Source organism: Rattus norvegicus, chromosome 9 (genome assembly GCF_021556685.1).
Source record: "Rattus norvegicus strain SHRSP/BbbUtx chromosome 9, alternate assembly SHRSP_T2T, whole genome shotgun sequence".
NCBI classification, from domain to species: Eukaryota; Metazoa; Chordata; class Mammalia; order Rodentia; family Muridae; genus Rattus; species Rattus norvegicus.
The window spans coordinates 101,999,780-102,027,384 of NC_141542.1; the positions used below are offsets into that span (position 1 = coordinate 101,999,780).

The 27,605-nt window shown below is 48.7% G+C and overlaps 1 protein-coding gene and 1 long non-coding RNA gene across 28 annotated transcripts in view; one reads left to right on the top strand and one right to left on the bottom strand.

Moving 5' to 3' along the window:
• Armc9 (armadillo repeat containing 9) overlaps positions 1–27,605 on the top strand; it is a 125,705-nt gene that overhangs the window by 85,953 nt on the left and 12,147 nt on the right. For 5 of the 24 annotated variants that reach the window (XR_015628588.1, NM_001109663.2, XM_087565586.1 and 2 more), the window contains 4 exon segments: positions 6,820–6,924; positions 14,372–14,487; positions 19,543–19,679; positions 24,647–24,770. Coding sequence is in view for 17 of the 24 variants with exons in the window: in NM_001109663.2 (NP_001103133.1) it covers positions 6,820–6,924; positions 14,372–14,487; positions 19,543–19,679; positions 24,647–24,770 (482 nt within the window). In the remaining 7 variants the exon portion in view is untranslated. 24 annotated transcript variants of the gene reach the window in all.
• LOC102548542 (uncharacterized) lies at positions 1,782–25,937 on the bottom strand. Of its 4 annotated transcripts, XR_015629687.1 has the most exons (4): positions 25,849–25,937; positions 13,098–13,292; positions 6,731–6,948; positions 1,782–2,047 (listed from the first exon to the last, which is right to left on the bottom strand). It is a non-coding gene; the product is annotated as an uncharacterized LOC102548542 (long non-coding RNA). The 4 variants fall into 4 exon arrangements; XR_015629689.1 differs by lacking the exon at positions 1,782–2,047 and having other exon boundaries at positions 6,616–7,297; XR_015629688.1 differs by lacking the exons at positions 1,782–2,047; positions 6,731–6,948 and adding an exon at positions 8,403–8,766.

The following is a 27,605-nucleotide window of genomic DNA, read 5'->3' on the forward strand; positions in this document are numbered from 1 at the left end:
CTGTGTAGCTGTGGGTGTTCTGAAACTCACCAGGCTGGCCTTGAACTCACAAAGATTTGTTTGCCTTTGCCCTCCAAATCCTGCGATTAAAAGTGTGTACAACCACTGCCTGGCTGTACCCCATTTTTTAAATGGGTTGTTTTCTTGGTGTCCAGTTTTTTCCTCTTTTTTTTTTTTTTCCTCTGAGCTGGGGACCGAACCCAGGGCCTTGCGCTTGCTAGGCAAGTGCTCTACCACTGAGCTAAATCCCCAACCCCCCCTTTTTTTTAATCAGATAGCTTTTTATTGAAATATTTTCTTGTTGCTTCTTAACTAGCTGGGCACTCCACTGCACCACTGTTGATGTCATCTATGATGTCGTGAGGGTGGCAGCCATCCACATTGCAACCCACATACTATGCAGTACCCAGGATCTCCTTGATAGTTCCAGAAAGTTTTCTGGCCAAAGACTGGTATCTCTTCTGCAGAACTTAAGAAGTATCCTCAGTTTATAAGTCAGGAGGCAGCTAGGTGATTCCATTTACTAGATGAAAAAACTGAGGCATCCAGAAGAATCGCATCTTCCTGAATTAAAACCCCTAAACCAAGACCATTTTGCATGAACATGAGGTTCCTAAGAACACAGATAGTATTTGATTTCATGTTGTAGCAGAGAAACTGAGGCAGGAAAGCCGGAAAGCCACCTCTCTGCATTGTAAGTCATCCACGAGCCCCTGGTTCTTTCTCTTATGCTCATATCATTGAGCTGCAACTTGAGCTAACTCACCTTGATGTGGTATGTACATTAGTCACCAAATGCAGAAACTGGCCTGCTCTAGAAGGTTGGAGAACCTATCAATTAGCAAAGCCTAATTACAAAACACTTTCAGGGCTGGGGATGTAGCTTGCTTGGTAGAATTCTTGTGTAATGTGCGCAAAGCCATGGGTTCAAACCCCAACACCACATAAGCCAGGCACAGTGGTGGACACCTCTGATCTTTGCACATCCCTCTGTGGAGGCAGGGGGATCAAGGCCAACCTAGGCTATGTGAAGCCTTGTCTTTAAAGGGGTGAGGGGAGGCTGGAGAGATGACTCAGGAAAAATGCTTATCGATTGCTCTTACAGAGTACCTGAGTTGAATGCCTAGCTCTCAAACAAGGCAGTGTAGTTCCCAACCACAAGTAACTCCAGCTCAAAGAGATCCCACAGGCACCCACACTCACATAAACATACAGATGTGTACATGCATGCATGCCCATTCCCTCCCCCCCACACACACACACACTCTCTCAAGTTTTTAAAGTACTTTCAGTCTTTAAAAAAAGCTTTTAACTTGTTAATTTAAAAAACCAAAATTGACTGAACATTTAAGTGACTCTTACTAGCTTGTCATGCAGTCATTTGCAGTTCAGGAGTACTGTTGGCAAGTTGGGGTACTTATAGGTTGATTTGCAAGTGAATGGATATTACATATGTTCTTGTTGTCCCGGGTAACGCAATACCTCTGCAGGTATTGACTGAGGTCAGCCACTGAGTTTCTTTCTCTGTGAGATGGAATGTGGACTTTGGTTGTTTCTTAGTGTTTCATTTTCCCTCTTGGCGGGGAAGTGGTGTGTTACCAATACCTCATGAAACTGTGATTCACATGCCCATTTCCAGCTGGGGCCTCCAAGGCTCGTTCCCTGGAGAGGAGGTGAAATACTACCTGGCCCAAATGCCTGCCACTCACCAGACCGCAGAGCTCGCCGCCTGGGTTCCCAAGGAGCAGTCACTTTCCTGAAACAATCACAGAATGTACACATGCTATTTGATCCCCGAGGGGTTGCTCTCTTAGTAAACTCAGCTCCAAGCCAAGCAACAGCATAAATCTCACTCCTCCCAGAGGTGACCTCGGGCCAGGGGCTTGTGGATAGCATTGCCTTTGGGGAACTCGAGTGAAATTTCAGGATGACAGGTCCTCTGGTGCCTGTACCTGCCCTTGCCGTGAAGAATGGATCTAGGCCTGGGCTTAGCTCACAGCTGTGACGAGAATCTGTTTTCTGGGTTGGACAGACATGGATTCTCCACCTGTTACAGACAAAAATAGGAAAGAGAAAAGAATGAACCCGTGGATTCGGGCTGTAGTCTTGGGCTTCCCTCCTTCCCTCACTGCCCCATGGAGCAGTCACAGGCAGATGCCAGGGATCCTGGGTCCTTAAGAGACCCAGGCAGTTCCCACTGTGCATCCTCAGAAGCAGGCTTTTCTACGGGGCATTATGGACTGAATTAGAAAGCCTGACAGAAAGGACCTGCCCAGCCTGAAGGCCAGACACAAGGCTAGGCTGTCACTGTGAGCTTTGTACTCTCCAGGCCTGTGTTTCTTCCTCAGGCAAACAGGTAGATTAGAGGACTCCCCACTGAGTCACATGAGGTAAGGAACAAAGTGCTAAGGAAATTTGAGGTGACCTCCTTAATGGTTCTCAAATAAATGGGTGTCCACTCAGTGCTTTCAGGTGGGAGCTGATGGAGCGGTGGCTCCTCAGCAGCCCACACGTGACTGAAGCAGTGCTGTTAATGGCTAGATCTGGAACCCGCCTTGGTGCTGGGTGCTGCTTCCGGCCTGCCTTTAGGGATCACCTAGAAAGGCAGAATCCCTGCTCTTCCCTGCTGACAGCTCTAGCAATGGCAGACAGCACTGGCTGTGCAGCACACAGTTCAGGACAGGCGGCCTCACTGCAGCCCCAGCCCAGCCTTAGAACCACATATGACCCTTCATCTGTTTTAGGAGCTGATTTACCAGAGAACAGGATGCCTGCAGTGTTAGTCATTAACAGAGAGGTTTGAGGGAAGGGAAGGTTTGCTTTGGCTCCTGGTTTCAAAGTTTCCATTGCTTTGGGCCTGAGGTGTGCAGAATAGCATCCCAGTGGGAGGCTGCTTCCCTCGTGCCCTCCAAAAAAAGACAGCAAGGAAGGACCAGAGCAAAGCAGCACCCCAGGGCCCTCCTCCCTCCAAGGAGGCCCTAGCCCTCCGTTCTAAAGTTCCCGAACCTCTCCAAATAACATCTCCAGCACATGGTTCAGGCTCTCAGTCCAACAACAACCCAAAATGGCTTTAATGAGCTCAGGGGACCCATGTTTTCAGAGCAGTGCTGCGTTTTCTTGTTGGAATGTTGAGGGGAACCAAGTCCAGCCATTAGGCTGTTAAATGTGTAAGGAATCAACAGTGGATTGATTGGCCTCTCTCAGGGAGCATTGTCACCAGGGGTCCAGGTGCCAGGAGGCTGGGGGCTGCCCACTAAGGCTACACCACACTGGCTTATCCTTGCCCCGCTCCCTCTCAGAGCCATGCTCTGTGCCATTGAACCTATAAGGGATCATCTGATGTGGACGAAGCTCTTGGCAGAAAATGAAAAAGTGTACCATACACTTGCCCTCTTCATTTACAGCCTAGTGAGAGCCTCAGTCAGCCCTGGGTGTCCACAGATTCTGTACCTGAGGATTCAGCCAATCACAGGTCAGAGATTCATGGGGGAGATCTGCATTTTGTACCGAACACATAAAGACAATTTCTTTCCTTATCCCTAGGCAATATAGTTTCTGTTTACCGTATCTCTTACAATATTCTTTTGTCAAAAATTGGTTGGAAGATAGCCAGGCACAACGATGTGACTTGGTAATCACAGCTGTTTGGAAGGATCAGTTGAGCCCAAGAGTTCATGACTAGGCTGGGCGACATAGGGAAGTTCCAGACACAAACAGAAAAACAGTCGAGAACGTTCATGTAGGTCTGTTTCGGAGTCTCTTCTGTTTTGTTAATTCCCTCTGTCCCTCTGCCAGCAACACATAGTGTGGACTACTCTGGCTGTACAGTAACTCAGAAAATCAGAGTCCTCCTCTCGTGTTCTACTTCAGAACTGTCCTAGCCTGTGGCTCATCTGCTCTTTCTAGAGATAAGGCACTTGGCCACGACACCTGCTAAGAGTGAAATCTTGGGGGTTTTTTGGTTTTTTTTTTGTTTGTTTGTTTTTTTGTTTTTGTCTGTTCGTTCGTTTGTTGCTGTGTGAGACGGGGTCTCACTATATAGTCCTGAATGACCTGGAACTCACTGTGTAACCCAGGCTGGCCTTTAACTCATGAAGGAATCACCTACCTTCCTGCTGGGCATTTATTCTAAAATCATCAAACTTTAAGAATTTCAACTGCTCACAGTTGCAGCTGAACAGAACTTGCCAGAAACTCAGTCTGGCCCAGGATGAGCCACACTGTCACACTTTTCCTCCCTGGTAGTTTGTACAAGCAGGCACTCCCAGAATGGAAGGCTAGAGGACTAGAGGCCCGAGGTGGGGACAGGCTGACACAGAAGTGCCTCTGGTGGGGCTTGTGTACCTCTGAGGTAGCCTTGTTGCGAGGGCCTGCCCCTCCACCCTCCTCCTGGTTGGTTTACAGGGATCAGACACTGAAACAAGTCACCTCAGTACCCCTTGAGGACAGACAGACTCAACACCAAACCTTGAACCTTGTAAACGGGTCTAGTCTTTTGGCCTCACTGGGTTCCGGAGGGATGGCCCCCACTATGTAGCTGCAGGAAGATGGTTCCAGTTCCCTACTAGGCTTCCACCAACAGCCCCCCACCCAACTTACTATTGCATGGGAGTGGCAGTCCCTGTTCCTTCTGGTGTCTACTCACTGGGTAGGGAGGAATCTCTCTGCGCTGCCCAACACAGATGTAATGCCCTCTGCTTGGCTTTCTCTGACACAACCCCTAGAGACACAGGTGCTTCGTCGGTCCTGGCGGGCAGAAGCGCTGGCATCCGAGCCCCTCACTGGCACGGTTGGAGGGTCACTGGTCAGTCACACAATACTTTCTAAGGTAGTTATTTTCGAAAACGTGTCTGACCTTCTAGTGTCCTCCTTTCTGGTCCCTTGCCTAGAGCGAGCAGGCTTCAGAGGATTTTGTCTTGGCCATTGACGTTCCGGGTGCTGGCAAGTATGGGGCTCTCCTGGACTCCTAACCAGTCCACTTTCTCCATTTTCCAGGGTCTTGTGTGCTTAGTTTATGTGTAGTGTTCAGGGTTTTAGTTGTACTTGACAACACTCCTGTTGTCGTGTGTGTGTGTGTGTGTGTGTGTGTGTGTGTGTACTGTCAGGGGTGTATCCATAGCCTTCTCCCAGAAGCAAAACCACCTTCTCTTTTTGCTGAGTCTGTGGTCTGTTGTGTGTCTAATCCTTGAAATCCTCCTTGTCGGTGGATGCTGCCCTGACTGTTTCTCTGCACTAAGAGTTTCTTCACCAAATACAGACCTGAGTCCACCATATACAGTTTTTAGGCGCCTTGTTTGACCAGTCCTGTGGCCTTTCATTTTCTTACACTCCCGACGCCTTCTCTCGCTCTTGGCAGGGTAGCTCCTTTGCCACAGGTTGACTTGGGAAGGTGGTGGACCTCAGTCACAGTAGTGTGTGTGCATTTCACTGCAACATTTTCCAAACAGAGTAATGTTCCCTTTATTGTGTGTGTGTGTGTGTGTGTGTGTGTGTGTGTGTGTGTGTGTAAGCACACGTGTGATGTACAGAGGCCAGAGGAAGGAGTGAATGACCTTTATCACTCTACTCTGCATACTTGAGCAGAGTCTCTTCTGATGACCTGGGAACGTAGGGAAGACCAAACTTCTCGTGTACTGCCTCACAGCCCCAACAGGACTTGCATATGCGGAAGTGCTTACTAGTTGTCTGTGACCCAACTGCTTGCTTAGCTTTTCACCAGGTCCCCTCCCCATTAGGCTCTGTATGTGAAAGTGTTTACCAGCTGACTGTGATCTCACTGACGGCCTTTCACATGGTTCTTTGACCTCTCAGAAAGAGATATCCTGGCTGTGACCGCGACCAAGGGGCCCTTTAGACCTCTCCATGTCTCTAGCTATGGAAGCACTTCCTGAGAGCCGGGCTTCCTCAGGGCTTGTCTATAAACAGCTTTTAGATGCCTGATGTAACTGTCATCGCTGAGGCTTACTGCCCCAGTCTGCTAACCTAGGCCTAGTCCTGGAAGCTTGTAACCTCCATACAATCTTTTCAGCCTCCTGCTGAATAAGCTCGCCCCTTCCTACTTTTCTTTCTGAACTCTGGGTGACTGATTCAACTCAGCTGTTCTGGCCCAAACTCCTCTCCACTCTGATTCAGTCCAGCTTCTCTCTCAGCCTCTCCTGTATTGCTCTGCTTGTCTTCAGAATAACTCCATCTGCTCTAATCTCCTGGTCCCTTCTCATTCTCTGGCTTGTTCTGTCTTCCCCTGTGTCTAGCTTGTTCTCTCTTCAACCGTCTCTGTACAACTCTCCTGGTAAAACTGCCTGTCTGCTTCTTCCTGCACTGCTCTATTAAGTAGCTTCCCTTTCCTCTCTCTTCTCATGAGTTGGCATATTCTGTTCTGTCAAATCTTTCTCTGATTCATCACTGTGTCTACCACACAAATTAGACATCACTTTGAAATGTAGGTGCTTCCTTCTACAAACTCACTTCACCTTCATTGTTTGGGATTAAAGGTGAGTACTAAGGGCCTATCTATATTCCAATCAGAGTGATTGAAAGTGTGCCCTAAAATCTGAGCCACACCACAACTAGAAACAGGTTTTTTTCAGTAAATAACACAATCTCAGGGTTCGGAGTGTCATCAAATACCTTTAACAGTTGTCAGCTATGCCCCCTCGTCTTTTAGAGGGATTGTGAGCAGGGACCAGATGCTTTCTGAGACATGGTGGAACTTTATGCTGGCCTTACTTACTTCCTTACTTTACAGCAGGTGCCTGCTCACTCTGGGGAGATTGTAGCTGAGTGGGTGTCAAATTCTCACCCCTGTCTTCTTTGAAACAGGAGGATCATGACATCATGGAGGCTGACTTGGACAAAGATGAACTGATCCAGCCCCAGCTTGGAGAACTCTCAGGCGAGAAGCTTCTAACCACAGAGTACTTGGGAGTAAGTACACATGCCAGAGGTGTCCTAGAACAGGAGGAGGGGCAGATAGACAGGCATAATTTAATGCCTTCAGTACCACAAGGTTCAGTGGATCTTAGCTTTATGAAAAGTTCCTTGTTAGCCAGTTGCTCTCAGTGACCCTGAAGTGCCTTGGGGACCTGTCAGAACTAGGTACACCTGCTGTGTACGGAAGTGGAGCTTGGAGAAAAGGGTACAAACAGGCCTGCCAGGCGCCTCCACAGTGTCTTCAGTGTCATCCACCAGCTGCATCTTGTCGTGTCCATGTGTTACATCAGTCTAGAAGCTTTCAACACATAGGTAGTGGCTGAAGTTCAGTGGACAGGGACAGAGTAGGCTGAAAGCCAGGGTTCTCCTGCATGGGAGAAGGAAGAGGGACCCTTAAGGATAGAAATCAAAGGGCAGAACAGACAGCAGAAAGCCCAATGAATGCAGTGTCTGGGAAACAGATGAGTGGCCAATGGTGTTATTGTCTCCCAGAGGGCCAGAAGCTGTCCAAGAGATCCTTGGTAGCTCTGATGCTTAGCCAGCTCCAGGAGCCACTGGCCAGTGACCAGCCGGCTAAATAGGAAGGAACCAGGCTGCGAGTATAGAGCATGCTCTTAGCACACATGCACCCCTAGGTTGAACTGCCAGCTCCAAAAATAAATAAGTGAGCCATCAAGTAGGAAAGAGCCTAGTGGGAGGAACCTGCCACTTTACCCAGGAAGAAATGGTAGTACCAGGGCCACTGGTGTCTCTGGCTGCCAGAAAGCCTGTGCATAGGCAGCTGGATGCTGACTTGTACACTTTCAGAAGGGAGGAGCAGTTGCCGGGTATGAACCAATCTAGGCTGAAGTTCTGTGCTGACTGGCAGACCATCTTTCCAACAAGCTGTTGGCACTTTGAAAGTAATGTTTAACGGAGCCAGTTATGTGGCTCCTAGAATCTCCAAATAGGTGAGCTGGAAAGGATTGCTGGAGCCGGAGTCTCAGGAAAGGGAAAATGGGCGTGGTCAAGTAGAAGCAGGAAGCACCCATCCATGTCCACTCCCACCCCCAGCTGGGCCCTCATGCCCTCATCAGGAGCTGGTCTCCATGGTAACCCGTTCTTCTCTCTTCACCATCATGTGGAGACCCTCCCGAGGACTGCACGGCAGTCTACACCAGTAGAACCTGAGGTTGAGGGACAGCCAGGGGCCACCTCATCGAACCCTTTGGGTGATGGCAGGGACGTGGGTTTCAAGCTTCAGAAATGCTGGGAAACTACAGGAGTGAGGGTAGAAGGACTCGGTTGAGCTGTATTGTAACAGGGTGGGATGTACTCATTTGGCAGCATGCCTACCTAGCATGCATGAAGCCCTGGGTTCTGTTCTAAACACCACATGTTTGTTGTCCCAGCACAAAGGAGGCAGAAAGATCTGAAGTTCAAAGTTATCTTCAACTACATGTGAATTTCAGACCTGCTCAGGGTACATGAGATGCTACTTCAAAAATATTTTAATAAAACATATCAACTTAGATTCACACTCTGGCTGCTTTGTGAAAAACAGACTTGGGAGCAGGAATGAAAGGAGAGAGAGAAGTTGGTGACTGAAGGAATCCAGAGAGCGCTAGCCACTGTCTCCCAGTTAGGAAAGGTCTGTTGAGCAGTGCCCATCGTTGTCTCCAGAGTGTGTCATGTACCAGAGGGGTTGACTCGGGGACTCTGGTCCTACTCGTCACCGCAGTGGTGCTAGTGAGAGGCTTCTGTTTCCCTGCAGCGCTGGGCCTAAGTCTGCACCTCTGACTCCAGAGCACCCAAACGCCAGCACAGGGATTAGCTGTGACTTGGTCAGACATAAACCTAAAAAGAGCACTCAGTTAATTTTTTGGTCCTCTACATAGTACACTGCTGTGGGCAGGATCTCATGTAGATATAGTAACTGTTTATAACAACAAAACCCGAGGCAGTGTATACTGTGACTGCCAGTTTGGTTGAAGATACTGGTGGGATGCCAAAGACGGCTTTCAATTAGTAAACCAGGTGATGGGCACTCAGAAACGGTTTCATTTCACCATAATCCACACTCAGTGCATGTATGTCCCTTTCACTATAGAGGGAAGGTTTGGGGTCCAGCAGACAAGGTCCACACACTCTCGCTTATCTCTTGGTGTCCATTACAACGTGCGAGCAGTGCACAGTCAGAATGAGGACAGAAAGAATTGCTTATGTAGAGGTGGGGACCAAGGGCGTCCATTTCCCATGGCCACTGAACAAAGGACCACACACTGGCTGGCTTGAAACAGAAATGTATTCTGCCACCGTTTTGGAGGGCGGAGGCTGCCTCCGAAGCTCAGGGGGAGGAGCCTGCCTTGATTCTTGTAGCTCATGGCGTCTGTAGGTGATCCTTGGCTTATGGGCACTTCACTCTGACGTCTGCCTTCTCCTTTTATGTCCTGGCCTGTCTCTTGTAGAGGCACTTGTCACCAGACTTAGGGCTCACTCACCTCAGCAACCCAAGATGGCCCGTTCATTTCAAAGATCCTTAATTCTACTTGCAAATTCTCACATTGCAAATAAAATCCTGTTCACAGGTATCAGGTCAGAGAGAGAGAGAGAGAGAGAGAGAGAGAGAGAGAGAGAGAGAGTGTGTGTGTGTGTGTGTGTGTGTGTGTGTGTGTGTGTGTGTGTTGAGAACTCTTTTGAGCCCCAGCTCAGCATCTCTTCATAGAAACATCTTTATTAAATCACACACACAGCTCTGTATGGAGCAGAGCCATTGTCACCAAGGCCACACGTGCATTGCTAGTGCTTCCACCTTTCAAAACGTCCCTCTAAGCTGCCCACTGTCACCCAGATCTGCGACCTGAAATTACCAGCCTGAGGGGTTTGCCTTTTGTAATCGTGATGCATAAAAGAACTTAATGTCACATCTCATAACTGCCTGTGCCAAATGAGGAAACTAGCTGTATCAGTGACTTTTACTGTGACCAAGTAGCTGACAGACACAGCTAAAGGGAGGAAAGGTTTGGCTTACAGTACAGGAAATATGGTTCACCTTGCCACAGCTTGGTCCACGGCAGCTGCAGCATGGCGCGTTCATGTCGTCATCAGAAACGGCCTGAAGGCAGTTGTCCCTGGGTACCTGCTCTGCTGAGCCATAATGCTGCCTCTGCCCCCCCCCCCCCGCCCCCAGAGAGCACACACCTCCTCTGTACCAAAGAGACAGGTCAAGCCAAATGCTGAAGAGGAGAGTAAGTTACTCTTTCGAGCTTACAAGAGAATGTTAGTGCTCACATCCAGCATGCTGCCTGCCCATCATTCTGGTGAAGCAGGAGAATTCTGTACAGACACAGCTGTATCCTTAGTTACTGTTCAGTGGCTATGAAGAGACACCATAACCAAAGATACTCATAAAGGAGAGCATCCAATTGGGGGCTTGTTTACAGTTTCACCACACCAGGAAGCATGCAACAGGCAGGCAGGCATAGTGCTAGAGCAGTATCTAAGAGCTTACATCCTGACCCGCATACAGGAGGCAGAAAGACACTTTGGAAACCCCTAAATCAACCCACTAGCTACCTTCTACTTCTTTTATCAGCCACTTCCCCCACATCTGTATTTCAGGTAACATCCTCTTGACTGCTCAGTAAACTGGGAGTGTGTAGTACAGCTCTCTCTCCTCCAGGAAGGGACCCCAAAGCCAAGAATGCAGTGAAGATATAATATCTGATTCCTGTAGGAAAGACCTCATCATTGATAAAGACAGTATCTGGGACCAATAGAAAAGTCCTGTTAGCTCTCCCACCTGAACACACACACACACACACACACATATGCGTCCAGTAAACACATTGAGTCATAGCCTTACTCTCTGTGACTGTAAAAGGTCATGCCACTCCTTCAGGACGACTTGAATCCATGGTTCTGAACCATGGTCATTCATAGTTAGCACAGAATAAATTATTTCCTTTACATTCACAGACTGGGGTTTTTTTTTAACACCTACATTAGGATGGGTTTGTAATGTTTTCTGTTGAGAGATAACAGATGGCAAAAAACATTTAACGAGTGTGTTTGGACAGAATTCCCGTAGCCCATGAAGTCCCTCCCAACTAGGAATGTCTTCTGATAAGGAAGGTCAGCTTTCACAGTAAGTTTTATCATCGTCTCTATGAAGGAAAGCAGAGAGGTCAGAGATCACTCTTCTTATATTTCTTTTTTTTTTTTTTTTTTTTTGGTTCTTTTTTTTTTGGAGCTTTTTTTTTTGGAGCTGGGGACCGAACCCAGGGCCTTGCGCTCGCTAGGCAAGCGCTCTACCGCTGAGCTAAATCCCCAACCCCTAGAGATCACTCTTACATGTGCTCTTTCTCAAGGGTCTTTAGCTCAGAATACCCTGTATGTCTGAGCGACCTGTTTAGGAACAATGCTCTACCAGCCTCACCTACAAAACTCAGGCGTGCTAGGCTCCTCTGCACACTGAAACTGGAAAACACTCTTGACAACATCGTAAATCCCTACACTAGGAGAGCCAAGTATTTGACCATACCTGACTGAACCAAAGTTTTCTACTACGATCAAATGGGATGGGATTTGAGCTCAGCTCCATGTGTCTTTGGCATATTAAAAATTTGATCGGTCCAGCACCAAGTGACATGAGGTGACGTGACAGGAAGTTGACATGGACAGACAGTAGCATCGACCAAGGTCATGCAGGCAGATGTTCCCCCTCTTGCAGATCTCAGGGCAAAGGCAGCCATATGAACACAGCACTAGGACCTCCCCTAAAGCCTTGGGGCCCAGGTTTCATTGGCTCTGTACCTCTGCCTTGATGTCCTCACTTACATGTTGGTTGTCTTGTCTGTCTGTCATGAGATAACTGACAGCTACTGCTGAGAATCTCTAGTAAAGTCAAGGGACCAGACACATAAGCCAACTACATCCACCCCCAACAGTGCTGTCTTTAAAACTCACTCTGGTGTCCTCCATTTCTAATGAGTCAAAACAAGATCATGTGACCCCAAGCTGCAAGAGAGTCTGTGATGATGGATTTTTTTTTTTTTAAAAGATTTGTTTATGAGGACACTGTCGCTGTCTTCAGACACACCAGAAGAGGGCATTGGATCCAATTACAGATGGTTGTGAGCCCACCATATGGTTACTGGGAATTGAACTCAGGACCTCTGGAAGAGCAGTCAGTGCTCTTAACCACTGAGCCATCTCTCCAGCCTGATGAATTATTTTTAACTAGACACATTACTATGTCAATGTTCTGTTGGTGAAGAAGTGAATAGTAGTCAGCTAACAGGGTCTGTTGCTTCCAAGTTATTTTTTTATGTGTACAGCAATGATGGATGGATGGATGGATGGATGGATGGATGGATGGATGGATAGATGGTGGACAGATGACATTTATGCAGGAGAGAGGTGGTATTTGTGTAGGCATGTGCATACCACTGCACACATGTGGAAGTCAGAGGACAACTTATGAGAGTCATTTCTCTCCTTCTACAACGTGGGTCACGGGATCGAACTCAGGCTGCCAAGCTTGTCACTAGCTGCCTTTACCCACTGGCCTGCCTACCTGCCCTGAAGTATACCTGTATGTTCTTACAGGCATGATGGCACACACCCCAGAACTGAGGAGTTTGAGGCAGGAGGATTGCAAGTTTAAGGAGAGCCTAAACTACATAGATCCTGCCCCTCCCCAACCCACCTTCCAAAACACAAATGAGAGTTGGGGGGTGTAGTTTAGTGGTAGAGCATTTGCCTGGCTTGCACTCAGTCAGGATTTCATGTCTAGCAATGTGAAAAGAGAGGGAAAGAAGGAAGAAAAATGTTCAGGGGGGACATCGTTTAACCTTTTGAGCACTGTTGGTTGTCATTGTTGTTCTGATTCTGTTGTTGTTGCTAATTTCTTGAGGGAGGCTCTCACTATATGGCCCAGGGTGGCCTAGCACTTGAGATCTCTCCAGCCTTGGCCTCCTTAGGGCTGTGAATTCAGGCATGCAACAGCACGTGATCAGCCTTTACCTCTGAATAAGCTGTGTAAGCCATGTGCTGCATTATTTTTTAGCATGGCTAAAAACACATTTGCCATCAGGAGAACCTCCGTTCTGCAAACCCTCCATCTGTAATGCAGATGGAGGCTGTTCTTTTGGGCAAGACTTAGAGCCACACCCTTTGTTACTCACTCTGAAGCTCCTCAGACATTGCTTGGAATTCAACTTGAAGGGTGCTGGCCTGGTGGGTGGACACAGCCCAGGCAAGACCACTGAGAAGTCCTTCAGGTGTCCCCCAAGGCCAGCAGGTAGGAGGGAAACTCTGTCACATAGGATGAATGGTCATTCTGAGTGCCAGATGCCTCGCTGGGCCCTAGTTTCAAACATCTGAAAAGCAAATATAATGATGTATTAGTTGAGCCCCGTAGGGGGCACTGGGAGGCACTAGCTCCACTCAGTAGTTACCAGCAGTACCTCAAACTCCGCTGCAAGGCGCCCTGTTTTGTTCTCCTTTCTCACCCTCTTCAAAGCTTAGAGCAGCTACTGTTCTCAACTCTACTTCTTCCCATGACGCTCTGAGTTTCCTACTGCTCCATGTGATTGTATATGACATTGAAAAGACTCCTCTCTCCTTATAACTTTGGAGTTCTCAAGTAACCTGAAGCATGGACCCTCTTACTTTAGGTGCCCCTATTTTTTGTTTTTCTTTATTATTTGATCTTCTTTATTATTACTAGGTATGGTGTGTGTGTGTGTGTACACTCATATGTATGTGTGTGCATGTGGAGGTCACAGGTTGACACCACATATCACTTGTCTTCCTTTATTGCTCTCCACCTAACACATTAAGGCAGGGTCTCTCACCAGACCTAGAGCTCTGGGATCTGTCTTGTCTACTTATCCTGTTTACCCCAGGCTTCCCCATCTGTACTTCCCAAGCTAAAATGATAAGATAGACACCATGTCTGTCCAGCTTTTGTGTAGGTGCTGGGGATCTGAACTGTGCCCTTGCACCAGCTCAACACTCCCCCCCCCTTGTTTGTTTGTGGTTTCTTGTTATTTGGTTTGGAGGTTTTTTGTGTGTTTTGTGTGTTTGTTTTGTTTTTTGAGACAGGGTTTCTCTGGGTAGACCTGGCTGTCCTGAAACTCACTCTGTAAACCAGGCTGGCCTTGAACTCAGAACTCAGAGATCCACTTGCCTCTGCCTCCCAAGTGCTGGGATTAAACGCTTTCACTGCCACCACCTGGCTTTGCTTTGTTTTGTTTTTAGACAGAGTTTCATGTAGCCCAGGCTGGCCTCTAACTTGCTATGTAACTGAATTCTGATCTTCCAGCCTCCTAAGTCCTAAGAAGAAGGTGCCCTTGAGCCTGGCTTGAATAGCATCTTATCCCAAAGCTTACTCCCCTCTGCTTCCGGTGCGCTCTTAGGGACCCCCTGTCTCAATCCTGTTTCCTCTTTCCACCAGATCATGACCAACACTGGGAAGGCACGGAGGAAAGGGCTGGCCAGTGTGCAGTGGAGTGGGGATGAGCCCCTTCGTCGGCCAGTCACCCCTGGTGGCCACAGGACAGGGTGCCCAGTGTAAGTTCGGGATACAGGAGGCGGGAGTCTGTTTTCTTAAACTTTGTCTTGATTAACTGCTGTGTACCATGCATAATAAAGCATTCACACTGGAAAGCACTCTCTTTATTGTTTATCTCTTGAGGATTATTGGAGGAAAAACAGTTGAGGTTGGTCCCATATCTCCTATACACACTTCACTTTCTTCCATTAGGAGAAAGTGGGTGACTGAAATCCCCAGGCCACCTGCAGAGACTGATGGTGGCCAGGGCCACTACAAAGGAAAGTTACTGAGCAGTGGTGGGTTCACCCAGTTTGCACTCCTACCGTGTCCTTCATTCTGGTGGCTTATCTCTCTCTGCACCACCAGGCCCAGTGCCAGCATTGGAGTGTCACAGCAATATTTTAGATGAGGTTCTCATAGCAACTATGTGCTCTGGGTGAGGCATGCATGAAGCCCTGGGTTCTATCCCCAGCACAGGAAAAAAATAATTAGGGAAAGCAGCCAGGCGCTGTTCATTCTTTGTGGCCTGGCTTCTATCTCTTGACAGAAAAATAAAACTTCATTCAGCCTACCTGGGCTGAGCTGCCAGTCAAGAGTCCCTTCTGGGATCTTCATGACCTGTGTTCTCCTGTTTAGAGACAACTACAAACAGGCATGTGTGAACAGGAGGTCATAGAGAGCTGGCTGAAAGCCTCCAGTTACCCTCTCAGAAAGTACTGGCCTTACCACATTTTAACAGCCACGCCACATTTTCCTCAGCTCCTATCGCTGGACAATTGGATTAGTTCCCATTTTATTTGTGGTAACTTTATGATAAACAGGGAGGCACTTAGCAGCCAATAGGACTGAGATACTGGTCTTTGGGAACCCACGCCATAGCTACCAGGAACACTAAGGCCAGCACCAGCTCTTGCCAAGTGTTGGCACACATCTGGAATCTGCTGTGTGACACCTCATGTCCTCCACCATGGATCAGTGCTCTGAGGTCTGTTTGATTAGTCCCTTGTGCTTCTGTATCAGGTTTTTATTTTTAATTATTGATGCACAAGTTACTATACTGTCCTATTCCTTCTCACACACAACCAACACTTTCCACCTGCAGAAAACTGAGAGAAAATCACACTGAAGAGATGGACCCCAGCGTATACCTCCAACAGATAGCTGTGCCAGATGCCCGATGCAATCAGTGCCCTGTGCATTGAAACGTCACACTGGACCCATAAATATATGCAAACGCTATAATGATTAGCAGGAAATGTATTTTAAAAAGAACAGCCGCGTTACCACGCCTATAAGTTAACAGTAGCGTGAACTGCGTCAGTAAACCATTCTGGAACTTACACTTGCGTCTGCAGGGTTCTTTGTTTGATCTTGAAAATCATGAGAGATATTAGGCCACCTAGTTCATAAACATGATTCATTTGGGATGGAAGCAGGAAGAGGAACTAGGAAATTGCTGTTGGACGTGGGAAAGAAGAAAACAAATCTTTCCAGTTTTTAGAAAATAATTAAAACCCTGGCTTCACAGCAAGACAAGCTTGGTGTAAGGACACTTTAATCAGAAGTGACCATGACTCTTACAAATGTAACACCTGACCAAAGGGCACCATTCATTCCTGGACCAGATGACCCGTTCTGGGGAGAGACCCTTGAACATACGTTTTCAGCATGTGGGCTCAGCTGGCCCCCTGCTGGAGGTCACATCTGGGAGGTGTTTGACCAGGATGGACCTGCCCAGCCAAAAGCTGAATCCATTGTCCACCTTCCATAAAGCAGTGGCCACCCCCAAGGCCCTCTGCCAGGTAGATTCAGTAGACTTTTTTTTTTTTTCTTTTGAGACAGAGTCTCATTTTGTAGTTCAGGCTGCCCTCAAACTCACTATTTTCCTGACTCAGCCTTCTCAATGATGGGATTACAAGTGTGTACCATCATCTCTAAGTTCAACATTGTTTTCATTTCTATGACCAATGGGGTATAAACTCAGTCTTGGGGACCCAGAAGTAAGTGAGATGTGATTCTGACCCTCAGAAGCACTGTAGCAAGAAAATACATGGAGAGATCCTCTCAGTGGGACATGGTGAGAAGGTGACAATATGCAGAAACCTCCAGCCTCCTGAGGGCCATGAATGACTGGTCAGAATTCCTACCTCTGTGCTTCTTAGATTTACAGTGAGGGAATTTGATTCTCCATTCACAACCACCAGCCCCTGGTAACCCTGCATTGCTTCCAGATAAACCCAGGGTCTTAGCACTCCTGGGGATACTTAGTGAATTTGGGTTTCACAGATTCAAGAAGCTGGCGCTTTCTGGGTCAGTATGTGCAGGGGTATTAGTTATGACATTGACTATGAAAAGTATCTTCATGCCAAATATAGAAGGCTGGCTTCCAAAGTTATGCTAATCAGCACAAACAGTATCGGAACTGTGTAGCAGAATTAAGAACAGCTAGTGACATGGGAAGATCTTCAATGTGACAGTGCGCAGCTGAATGGAAAAGCAGACTGTAAAGTGCACACAGCGTAGAGCCATACTGGCCGTTGGTCCCGGGTTCTTTGGTATATATTCGCCACCACCCCTTCCTTGGGACAAAAGCTAGGTGTGATGGTTTTTTGGAGACAGTCTCACAGTGCAGCCCTGGCTGGCCTGGAACTTCTATGTAGACTAGACTGACCTTGAACTCACAGAGATCTGCCGTAGGGCTCGGCTTAAAGACATGCACCACCAATGAGACAGGGTCTCCTGCAGCTCAGGCTGGCCTGGAACTTGCTATTAACTGAGATGGCACTTCTCTGCCTCCACCAGTGCTAGGATTAGAGTACCAGTGTGCCCGGTTAAGGCAGTGCTGGGATCAAACCCAGGCCTTGCTGAGTGCCTGAAGCCACATTCCCAGCTGCATATTTGCATTTTAAAAACCACCGAGAAGATACCACAGTTAAGCAGTCCCCTGTGGGTGTTGTGGCGGGGACCATTCTATACAACCTTTGTATTATCTAATCTTTCATGGCAAACTGGTTTTATCATCAAGAACAGAAAGGCTGAGGTAAACAGAACTCTACCCTCTCTCAGCCTTGCTGTGGCCGTACCTCCCAGACCTGACTCCTGCACAAACAGGCCTAAGCCTTCTGGATGCTGGAGGCCCTCTGCCCCATCTCCGCACCTAACAGCTCCTTGTACTGTCTCCTCCCCCTCCAGCTCCTCCTACCTTTAGCCTTTGTACACCAGAGTGTTGTTTGTCCCACTTAGAGCCTCTGGCTACTTCCTCCAGCCTGGATTTCCTCCACTGGCATGCTCAGCCAGTGCCTTCCAGGATCACGGATGACCTAACCATTCCTAACTTGCCCACTGAACTCTCGCAGTTCCTAACCCAACCCCCTCCCGGTGGCTGTCCATCCCCGTCCATCCCTGCCACAGTGGCCTGATCTACCATTATTCCCGTTCCCTCCTAGACGCTATGCTCTGAACAGAGTCTGGAGCCCCATCTGAGGTCTTCATCCCCCCCCCCATCCCACACCCTGCTGGCACCCCAGCCCAGCTTGCACAGAGTAGATGTGCCTCAGGAACTGACATTAACACCCCCGCCCCCACACCCTCACCGCAACAGGCCAGCGCCCCACCCTTCACTATTGCCCCAGCCTTCGCTCTCTGGGCCTTTCTCTCCTGACTTCCCATATTCCCTCTTGCCATCCCGTACCCACCATGACCACAGGAGGATTCTTCTAACACAGAATATCATTTCTTTGGCCCCTCTGTCTCCCATGGATCTCAAATCTAGAGATCTTGTTCCTCTTTACCTTGGCCTACAACCCCTCTGCTTTTTTCCCTTTTCGACCCCCAGAAAACCCCAGCACAGCTAGACGCTGGGTAGCTACCCCAAAGCCCACCTCCAACTCAGTGCGTCTCCAGCACTATGTAGTCTCTCCTGCTCTGACAAGATGGTCCTTGTCATCCTGTTGAGCCATAAGAAATTGCTAATTATCAAAAGACATTTGCCCAGACCTGGCCCTAGGCCAGCACGGGCTTGTCACCAGGCCTTGCTGGAGTGAGTGACTACTTTATCACACACATGCATGCACACACACACACACAGCCTTCCTCAGACCTGTCCAGGTTGACCCGCAGAGCCTCAAGTGCTTGCCTGTCTCAGGGACAGCTAGCTCTCCCAGACCTGTCTCTTGCCAAATCTGAGTATGGTGTGGTAAGGCTGGACCAGAACCTGCCATCCATCTCTACCAACGTGGGACCAGCACAGCAACATGCATCACTCATTGTTAGAAGGACTCAAGTTGCCTCAGTCTTGCCTGCCTCTGTTCAGGGCTGGCATGATAGGATATCACAGTTGGCGTCTTCCTTGGAGAAGACGTTTGTGTCTTGTTTGATGGAAACATCAGGAGCCTGGTGCAACCCACAGCACTTCAGATGTACTGATGTGTTAGACATGTGCTAACCCTTTGTGGTATTGTGGATTTACAAGAGGACTAGCAGGTTGGAGGTCCAGCTGCCACCTCACAGGACCTGCTGGCTTCTGTCACTGCTCTTTTAAAAGGTGGTTTAGCTGGATGGTGGCTCTACTTGTCATCCCAGCCCTTGGGAGAGGCAGGCAGGAAGATCAGAAGTTCAAGATCATCCTCAGCTACATGCATTCAAGGACAGCCTGGGCTACATGATCCTATTTAAAAAAAAAAAAAAAAAAAAAGCAGCAGGCAGATAAAAAATGGCTCGCAGGTGAAGGTGCCGCTCACTGCCGACTCTGGTGATCTAATCACCAGGTCCTCAAATGATGGCGAGAACCAACTGCTCCAAGTTGTCCTCTGACCTTCTGACCTCCATACGTGTGCCGTGGTGTGCACTCACACACACATTAAATAAATGAATGTAACTTTTTTTAACTTAAAAAGCCAAAACTAAACAAACAAACAAAAAGATGTTTTCAAGTGTCCGTTTCCCAAAAGAATCTTAGGTGTAGACACTTCCTGCATCTCTTTGTAATTCTACCCAGGAGTCAGCTATCAAATACCTTCCAGTTATCTATATTTATTGTTTGTTTTTTCGTGTTTTGTTTTGTTTTTCCGCAGGGTAGGAGACCATCTCATTTCTTCCCAGAATGCCCAACAAGCCAGAAATGGTTGCCCGAGGCCCATACCAGTCGCTCAGCCAGATGACTACAAAGAGGGCAAACGAGGTGTTGCTGGGCGTGCCACGCCCTCGTCATGTAAGAGCGCTGAGTGTGCAGAGCCAGTCCTGAGCTCCGGGGCTCAAAAACCCAAGTGATGAAACAGCGGGCCGTAGGTGCATGCCAGCTCCTGGGAAGCCCTCTGGCTTCAGCCACAGTCCTGGATCCCAGAAGTCCACAAGCTCCAGCCACACTACCAGATTTGGGGTCCCGCCATCCTCCAGATCTATTGAAACAATGTGTCTACTGCTCACGTCTAGCAGCTCCCAGAGCTAGGTTTAAGATAAACAAGACTTCAGTGTAGAGATCTCAGCTTGCTCTCTGGCTTAGTCCACTGGCCTTGACGATCACAAAGTGCCCGCGCTTTATTTTGTGTGTGCCGGGGATCAACATAAGGTGTCTTTATCATTCTCTACCTTATTTTTTGAGACAGGGTCTCTCACTGATCTTGGAGCCCACTGATTGATTCAACTAGGTCAGCAAGCCTCAGAGAAGATTCTGTTTCTACCTCCCTGGTACTAGGATTGCAGGTGGACACGGCTGTGCCCTGGTTTTTATGTGGGTGCTGGAGACTGAACTCAGTCCCCATGCACTTTGCCAAGAGAACTGTCTCCACAGGCCCTGGGGCTGGGCACTTTATTTAGTTCACAGTTTAGGAACCAGGAAATCGAAGACCCAGTGGTCCCATTACTTCAACCACTAGTGAGGTCCTCTTTGGTTGTGTCACAGCATGGTGAATGGCACCACGTACATGCAAAACAAGAAGCCAGCAGCCAGGGAGAGTTGGGCTTTTATGGCAATTCCTTTTTGAGGGAACTAACAAGATTTCCACAGTAACAACATCAACTCCCTCCCCTGTGAGGTGGCACTTCATTGACCTCATCACCTTGCTCTAGACCCACAGGTCTCACCTCTTCCACACTGCCAAATGAACCCTCAGGAGACATTCCTAACCTTAGCTAAACCCGCCCAATACAGACCTGCACCAAGTTTCAGTGTCTCAGTCTCATGCTAGAGTTCAGCCATGTGGCATTAGAATGTGCAGCGGGCACAAACAGCCCTGAGGTCAGAATGTGCTTTGAAGCATCCAGTCAGTGAGTTAAACAGAACCCGCTGGGGCATAAAAGTATTTTTTTTAGCTACCACAGGAGAAAAAGCATTTTTGAAGCAGAAATATACAGAGTATTTCTTTTTTAATTTTCAAGAGGAAATTGAAAGGATTGTGAGCAAGCCAGATAAGACTCTAATCTCCACTCAAATAGGAAAAGCCACAAAATAGCAGATCAGATCTCAGGAAGAGAAACATCAGCTCAGGGGTGGTTCAAGTCAAAGGCTCCCATGCCCAGATTCTGAGGCACCAGGTAGGGAGGGTCCTGTGACTTGGGGGAGAGGGACACTCCAGGGGCCTTTTAGTTATGGGGAGCTTCAGAGCTCTTGCCAAGTCATTTTTCATTGGTTATTTGGCCTGTGTTTGCAGTTGTAAATCCCACTAAGTATCCCTTCACCGTGAGGTATTAGCTTGGCCAACAGTGATGTCTGCTGGTTCTGCTGATCCAAAGGATGAGGGTCACCTTCCCTGTACTTTGAGGTCCTCGAACATGCCAGCCAAGTGCCACATCCCCAGTGCCTGGTCCTAGCCCCTGGACAGATGCCAAACCTCAACCTGCTCCAAGGGCTAGGACAGTGTTCCAAGTGTCAGCTCCTTACCTGGTCCCTACTCACTCAGCCAGCCTGGGACCCCAGGCTCCACACTGGCTCCCGCTTCCCTGTGGGCTTCGTCTCCACTGTCCTCTGCTTCCCTGGGACATTTGTTCTTTTCGGGTGTAGACTCCACCTTTCTCTATCACCCTTCAGCCTAGCCTGTCCGCAGTCACCCGTCCCTGAGTACACTAATGCCAATCCATCGGTTGGCCTGCTGCCCCGTATCTTGCAGCTCTCAGCAACCTGGGCCTGAGGGACTGATGGCAAAAGCTCTCCCAGCCCCATCTTGTCCATTGCTTAGTTTCTTCCCACTGGACACCAATTATCCTGAGGAAAGTTCTTTCCCCAGCTACCAAGACATAATGTGAGTGTCAACCATACACTGGTTAGGCCCACCTAGTAGGGTGGCACACCCTTGTCACCTAGTAGGATGACAGAAGTGGGACGCCTCTGAGAAGTAGTCTAGGCCAGACTAGCCCACATAACGAATGAGTATAGGTCCAGCTGAGACTACTTCCTGACAGACTGGCCCACATAACGAATGAATATCAGGTCCAGCTGAGGCTACATCCTGAGGATCTTACCTTAAAAAAGAAAAAAATCACGATTTAGCTCAGTGGTAGAGCGCTTACCTAGGAAGCGCAAGGCCCTGGGTTCGGTCCCCAGGTCCGCAAAAAAGAACCAAAAAAAAAAAAAAAAGAAAAAAATCACACAGGTGAGCAGATGTGGGGTTCAGGTGCCCAGCCAGCACTGTCGGAAATGGACTTGTCACAGAGGAGGTACATCTGTCCATCTGTTCCAGGAACTGCCGATGTGCACCCATAGAGTCCGTTCCTCCCAGATGCTGGCTCTGTCCATGGGCGCCTTTTACTTAGGTGAGATCTCAGAGTCCACAGTGTAGTGTGGGATGGGGGAAGCGGCAAGAGAGGTGGGCTACCATAGCTGTTGCAATAAAATACCTTGGCAAAAGCAACTTACGAGAAAAGGGGTTTACTTGGCTCACAGTTTCTGATTACAAACCATCATCGTAGAAGAGTCAAGGAAGCAGGAACTGGAAGCAGCCAGTCATATCCCACCCATAGGCAAGAGCAGGGAGCAGTCAGCATGCATACATGGGAATGTCCAGATTATTTTCTAGTATGATCCAGGATACCCTGGCCAGGCAGTGCTTCCTCCCAGAGTGGCAGAGTCTTCTGTTAGTCAGGGGTTCACCACAGGCATGCCCACAGGCCAAGCTGATCTAGACACACCCATACTGGGACTCCCTTCCTACATGATTGTAGACTGTGTCCAGTTAGTATTTAAAACTAACCATCAGAGCCAGGCAGTGGTGATGCACACCTTCGATCTCAGCACTCAGGAGGCAGAGGCAGGCAGATGTCTTAAGTTCGAGGTCAGCCTGGTCTACATAGTGAGTTTCAGGCCTTCAAGAACATATTTCAATCCCTGCCTTAAAAAAAAAGGGGGGGGGGGCTGGGGATTTAGCTCAGTGGTAGAGCGCTTACCTAGGAAGCGCAAGGCCCTGGGTTTGGTCCCCAGCTCCGAAAAAAAAAGAACCAAAAAAACAAAACAAAACAAAAAAAAAAAAAAAAAAACGGACTGGACTGGACTGGCTTAGATTCCCAGCACTCACAGGGTGGCTCACAACTCCCCCATAAAGTCCAGTTCCAGGGAATCAGATGCCCTCTTCAGACCTATAAAGCCTCCTGAGTGCACGTGGTACCCAGACATACACACACAAGCACACACATATACCTATAAAAACAAAGGAAAAAATAAAAAATAATGAACAACGAAGATCGACCATCACAGGAAGGGTGGACCGAGAGCCTCAGCCTGTGGGCTTACCACTGTTGTTCTCCTGCCGTCATGCTGTTCCTGTACTCTGACCCCAGGAAGCCCAGGTCCTGAAGGTCTTTCCTGCCCTCTTGGTGGCCTTGGAAAACTGAACGTGGAGGTGCAGGGTCAGCACCTGAATGTGTGTGGCCACTCAGATTTACTCAGTATGCCAAGCCTTTGTCCCCCTGAACCCCGTTCCAGCACACTGATGAGAGAACAGGGACACGCCCAGCTGTGGTCTCTCGAAGAGTCAGAAGCAGAAAATTCTAGGCCCAGATAGACTAAAACCAAATTACATTTTAGGTGCCATATTGGAAATGGATTTCTTTTTTTGGGGGGAGGGGTGCTGAGGACTAAACCCAGGGCTTTGCGCTTGCTAGGCAAATTCTCTACCAACCCCTCAGAAAGGTATTTCTTGTTTAGGTCAGTAAAAAGCCTCCTGCTCTGAATTTGAGGGGAAATACAAGGCAGGTTCCTTTATATTTAATATAGAATATGTTTCTTTCTCTCTGTCTTTATCTTTAATAGGAATGAAGAAGAGAAAATTTAATTAAAGGTGGTGCACACCTTTAATCCCAACGCTGGGAGGCAGAGCAGGTGGATCTATGTAGGCCAACCTGGGCTACAGAACAAGTTCCAGGACAGCCAGGGCTACACAGACAAACCCTGTCATGGGAGGGAGGAAGGGAGGGAGGGAGGGAGGGAGGGAGGGAGGGAGAGAGAGAGAGAGAGAGAGAGAGAGAGAGAGAGAGAGAGAGAGACTGGGTGGGGACGGAGGTGTTTTCTATGTGGAAACTAGGAAGAATCTGGAGCAGCTGAAAAAAAGCTAGACTAGAAAGAAACAAATCCACACACCCTGTCGAAGTGTACCCTGACAGTAACCAGGCCAGAGAATGGATAAATGACTTTGACACAGAGACAACCATGAGCTCATCTCCAGGCCTCCACAGAAGCTCAGCGTAGCATTGAGATGCGTGGCAGCCTGAATGTGGCCATGACCACTTGCTAGCCCTGTGAGCACACTGAGACCTCAGCCTGATGGTATCTCCTCAGGCACCTGAGTATCCTGCTCCATTTCTAAATTTCTATATCTAAAGCCGCCAGATCTAGCAACTCCAAGTCCAGGAGACATGGTTGTATTTGTTTATGGTAGACAAATACACCCTCACACATACTCTCCCAGCTTTGTATAGAGCCTAGAGAAACAGTCTATGACTACCGGCTTCCCCGGAGGCAGAGAGGAGACTGGAGGATACATAGGAAGGGGACAACAATTCCCACGCTGTAACCCCTGCCTGCAAGACCCCAAGCAGCAGGGTTAGTAAACCCAGGTCCATGGCGACCAGGCCCCGGGAGCCAGCATGCACCGGTCTGGGGTTGCACCTGCCTCGGCTGTGTAGCCCAGGAAAGCTATCCTTGGAGGCTCCAGGGCAGGTGTGTAATGGGCTCTGTCTTCTCCTCAGCAGTTATGGACCACAAGCCAAGAGAGTGGCTACCAGCTGGACACCAGGAGTCTCGCTTGATCCCCACAGCAGCCCTCAGTTGGCCAAGAGAGGTGATCCAGGACCCAAGCAGTGGACACACCACCAGGTAAGATGTCACGAGTATTCATCCTACGAATCAGGTCCCCAGATCAACCCCCACGGGCTACATATACAGTATCTTTCTTCTTCCTCTTCTCCTCCTCCCCCTCCTCCTCCTCCTCCTCTTCTTTTTAATGTTCTTAGAGACAGGATTTCTCTGTGTAGCTCTGACTGTCCAGGCACTCATTCTGTAGACCAGGCTGGCCTCAAACTTACAGAGATCCACCTGCCTGTGCCTCCAAAGTGCTGGGATTAAAGGTCAGAGCCACCACTGCCTGGCCGATATATACAGCATCTTACAATTGAGGGCTCCTGTGTGCCAACAGAAGTGAAAGAAACTTCTCTGGGGTCCGACACATGATAAATATATCCAGTAGGAATACCTGGTGACCCACCAGTGTGTCAGAGCCAAGGGACAGTAAGAACCTCCTGCCTGAGAACCATCATTGTCAGCCTAGAAAAAGATGTCCGTGCTGTTGGTTTTGGTTTGGGTTTGGGATTGGGATTGGGTTTGGGTTTGGATTGGTTTGGTTTGGTTTGGTTTTGGGGACGGGCTCTTAACTATGTAGCCTTGGCTGGCCTAGGACTCAAACCCACAGAAATCCACCTACCACTGAGGACATAGTTTTAAGAATTGCTAAGAAGTGATGGTGAACACCTGTAATTCGAGCCCACGGGAAGCTGAGGCAGGAGTATCAAGAGTATGAAGCCAGCCTGGGCTACATAACAAGACTTTGTCACGAAAAAGGGGAGGGAAGGGCAGCGGAGGGGAGGGAGGGAGAAAGGAAGGAAAGGAAAGCCGCTGGGAGTGTTCAGGGTGCAGCATGCTCTTAACTCTTACAAGTGAGATGGGCGGACAGGAGAGAGATCAAAGATGATGTTAGCCAATGGCTCAGGCATAAGGTCAGGGATCACAGACAGAAGCTAGACCCTGGTAAAAGACCAAAGAAGTGGTTTCGTTCCTCTTTCCCTGGGGAACATGCAGGTCCTCAGCGAATTGCTACTGTCTTTCACAACCTCAAAGCACCCCTCTGAAGGTCTCCCCAGCCACTTCAGACCTGAGGAAACCTCAGGTAGGAGCCTACCTTGTCTCTTCCCTGCCCTCCAGGCCTCCTGAGGACACATACCCTGAAGACAGAGCAACCTGAAGAGGGAACACTCAGTCTCTAGCACTGAAATAAAGCTAGAGTGTGTTGAGCAAGTCTGTGCCCTCAAACTCCATTGGAGGAATGAGGCAGGGGCCTCATGAGCCTTTATAATAGACTGGGAAGTGCTGCCATCCACACCTACTGTAAGCACCCCCCAGTGTCTGCAGGAACCCCCCACCTCACAATGGTTTCTAGAGTGAACAGAAGTCCCCCCACCCCCCGTGGTGTCCGCAGTGTACAGCTCTACCTCTCTGGCCAGTCTACCACGGCCCTCCCGCCCACTCTCAGAGCTACTAAAGGGGAGCTTGTCACCAGCTCAGGGCTCCTTGGCTTGGGTAGGATCAAAATATTAAGGAACTTGGGGAGAGCTACAGTCTTCTCACTTGGCCTCCTTGCTCACACACCAGATGGGTCCTCTCCTGTCGTGCAGCTAAGCCAAGTCTGCTCTTCCGGTGCTGGGGCCTCTTTCTTCCTGTAAATGCTGAACTAATTTCCGAAGCTCACCACTGAAGACAGCCCTTCACCCTAAAATAGCCATTCTCACATGGCAGGGCTCCACAAAGCTCCCCTAGAAACGCCCCTCACTACACCTAGCTGGCCCTTTAAGCTTCGACTGGGCACAGGTACCCTGTGGAGTTGCCCTTATCTTGCATCACAGAATTCAGCTCTTTCTAAATGTGGGGGGTTCCATGAGAAGATACGGTGGAAAGAGGGAAGTGAACACTGTCCCATCCCCCCGCCCCGCCGACCATTCGGGGAATGTTTGCCTCCTAACCTCTTCTTTGCTGGTCTATCTTCTCAGCTCAGGCCCCTTGTGGACCTCAGCAAAGTACCCTTCCCTCCTACCTGACCACAAAGACAGGTCACACCTTTGACCACAGGGTTCGGGCTTCCCGCAGTCAGGGAGCCAGCTGTGCTGTCAGATGGCCACAGCTGACTGCCACCATCCTCAGAAATAGCTTAGATGGGTGGCTGCCTGGGTCCCCATTCCTGGCAGTCAGAAGGCACTTTGGATGAGTACATAGGAGACAGAGAAAGCACGCTGGCAGAGAGCAAAGACTCTGTCTTTGGCATAGGGACAGTGGGGTGTCCAGGAAGCCACAGCCCTGGAGACACCGGATGTTGGTGATGCTCCACTGGCCCAGATGCCCCAGAAGCATTTGGACACAGGTGCCAGACAGGCTCCTTTCCAGTACCTTCCAAGACCTAGGCCTGTTATCGTATTGCTTCTAGGGAAGCTAGACATAAAGTTTAAAGCTCACTGTCCCTTCCTCTTCTGTAGAAAAAGCTCCACTTTTCTAAAAAAAAAAAAAAAAAAAAAAAAAAAAAAAAAAAAAAAAAAAAAAAACCTACATAATTTGTTTGTATACGTCCTAACATGGGGGTGGGATGTGTGTTATGGTAAGTCAATGGACAACTTTTGCAGAATTGGTTCTTGCCTCCTACCATCATGTACTTCCTGGGGATTGAACTCAGATCACCAATCTTGAGCAGCAAGCACCTTTCCCTGCTGAGCCATCCCACCAGGCCCTTCTTTCTACAAGCTCCTTCAAATCCTAGCCTTAAGTCACTGGAGAAACATTGATGACTTTAAAATACATTTATTGCACCAGGCTGTAAGTTAAAGGCCAGGCTGGGCTACATAGCAAGAACCTGTTCTGATCTTCAAAACCAGTAAGATGGGTCCCTGAGTC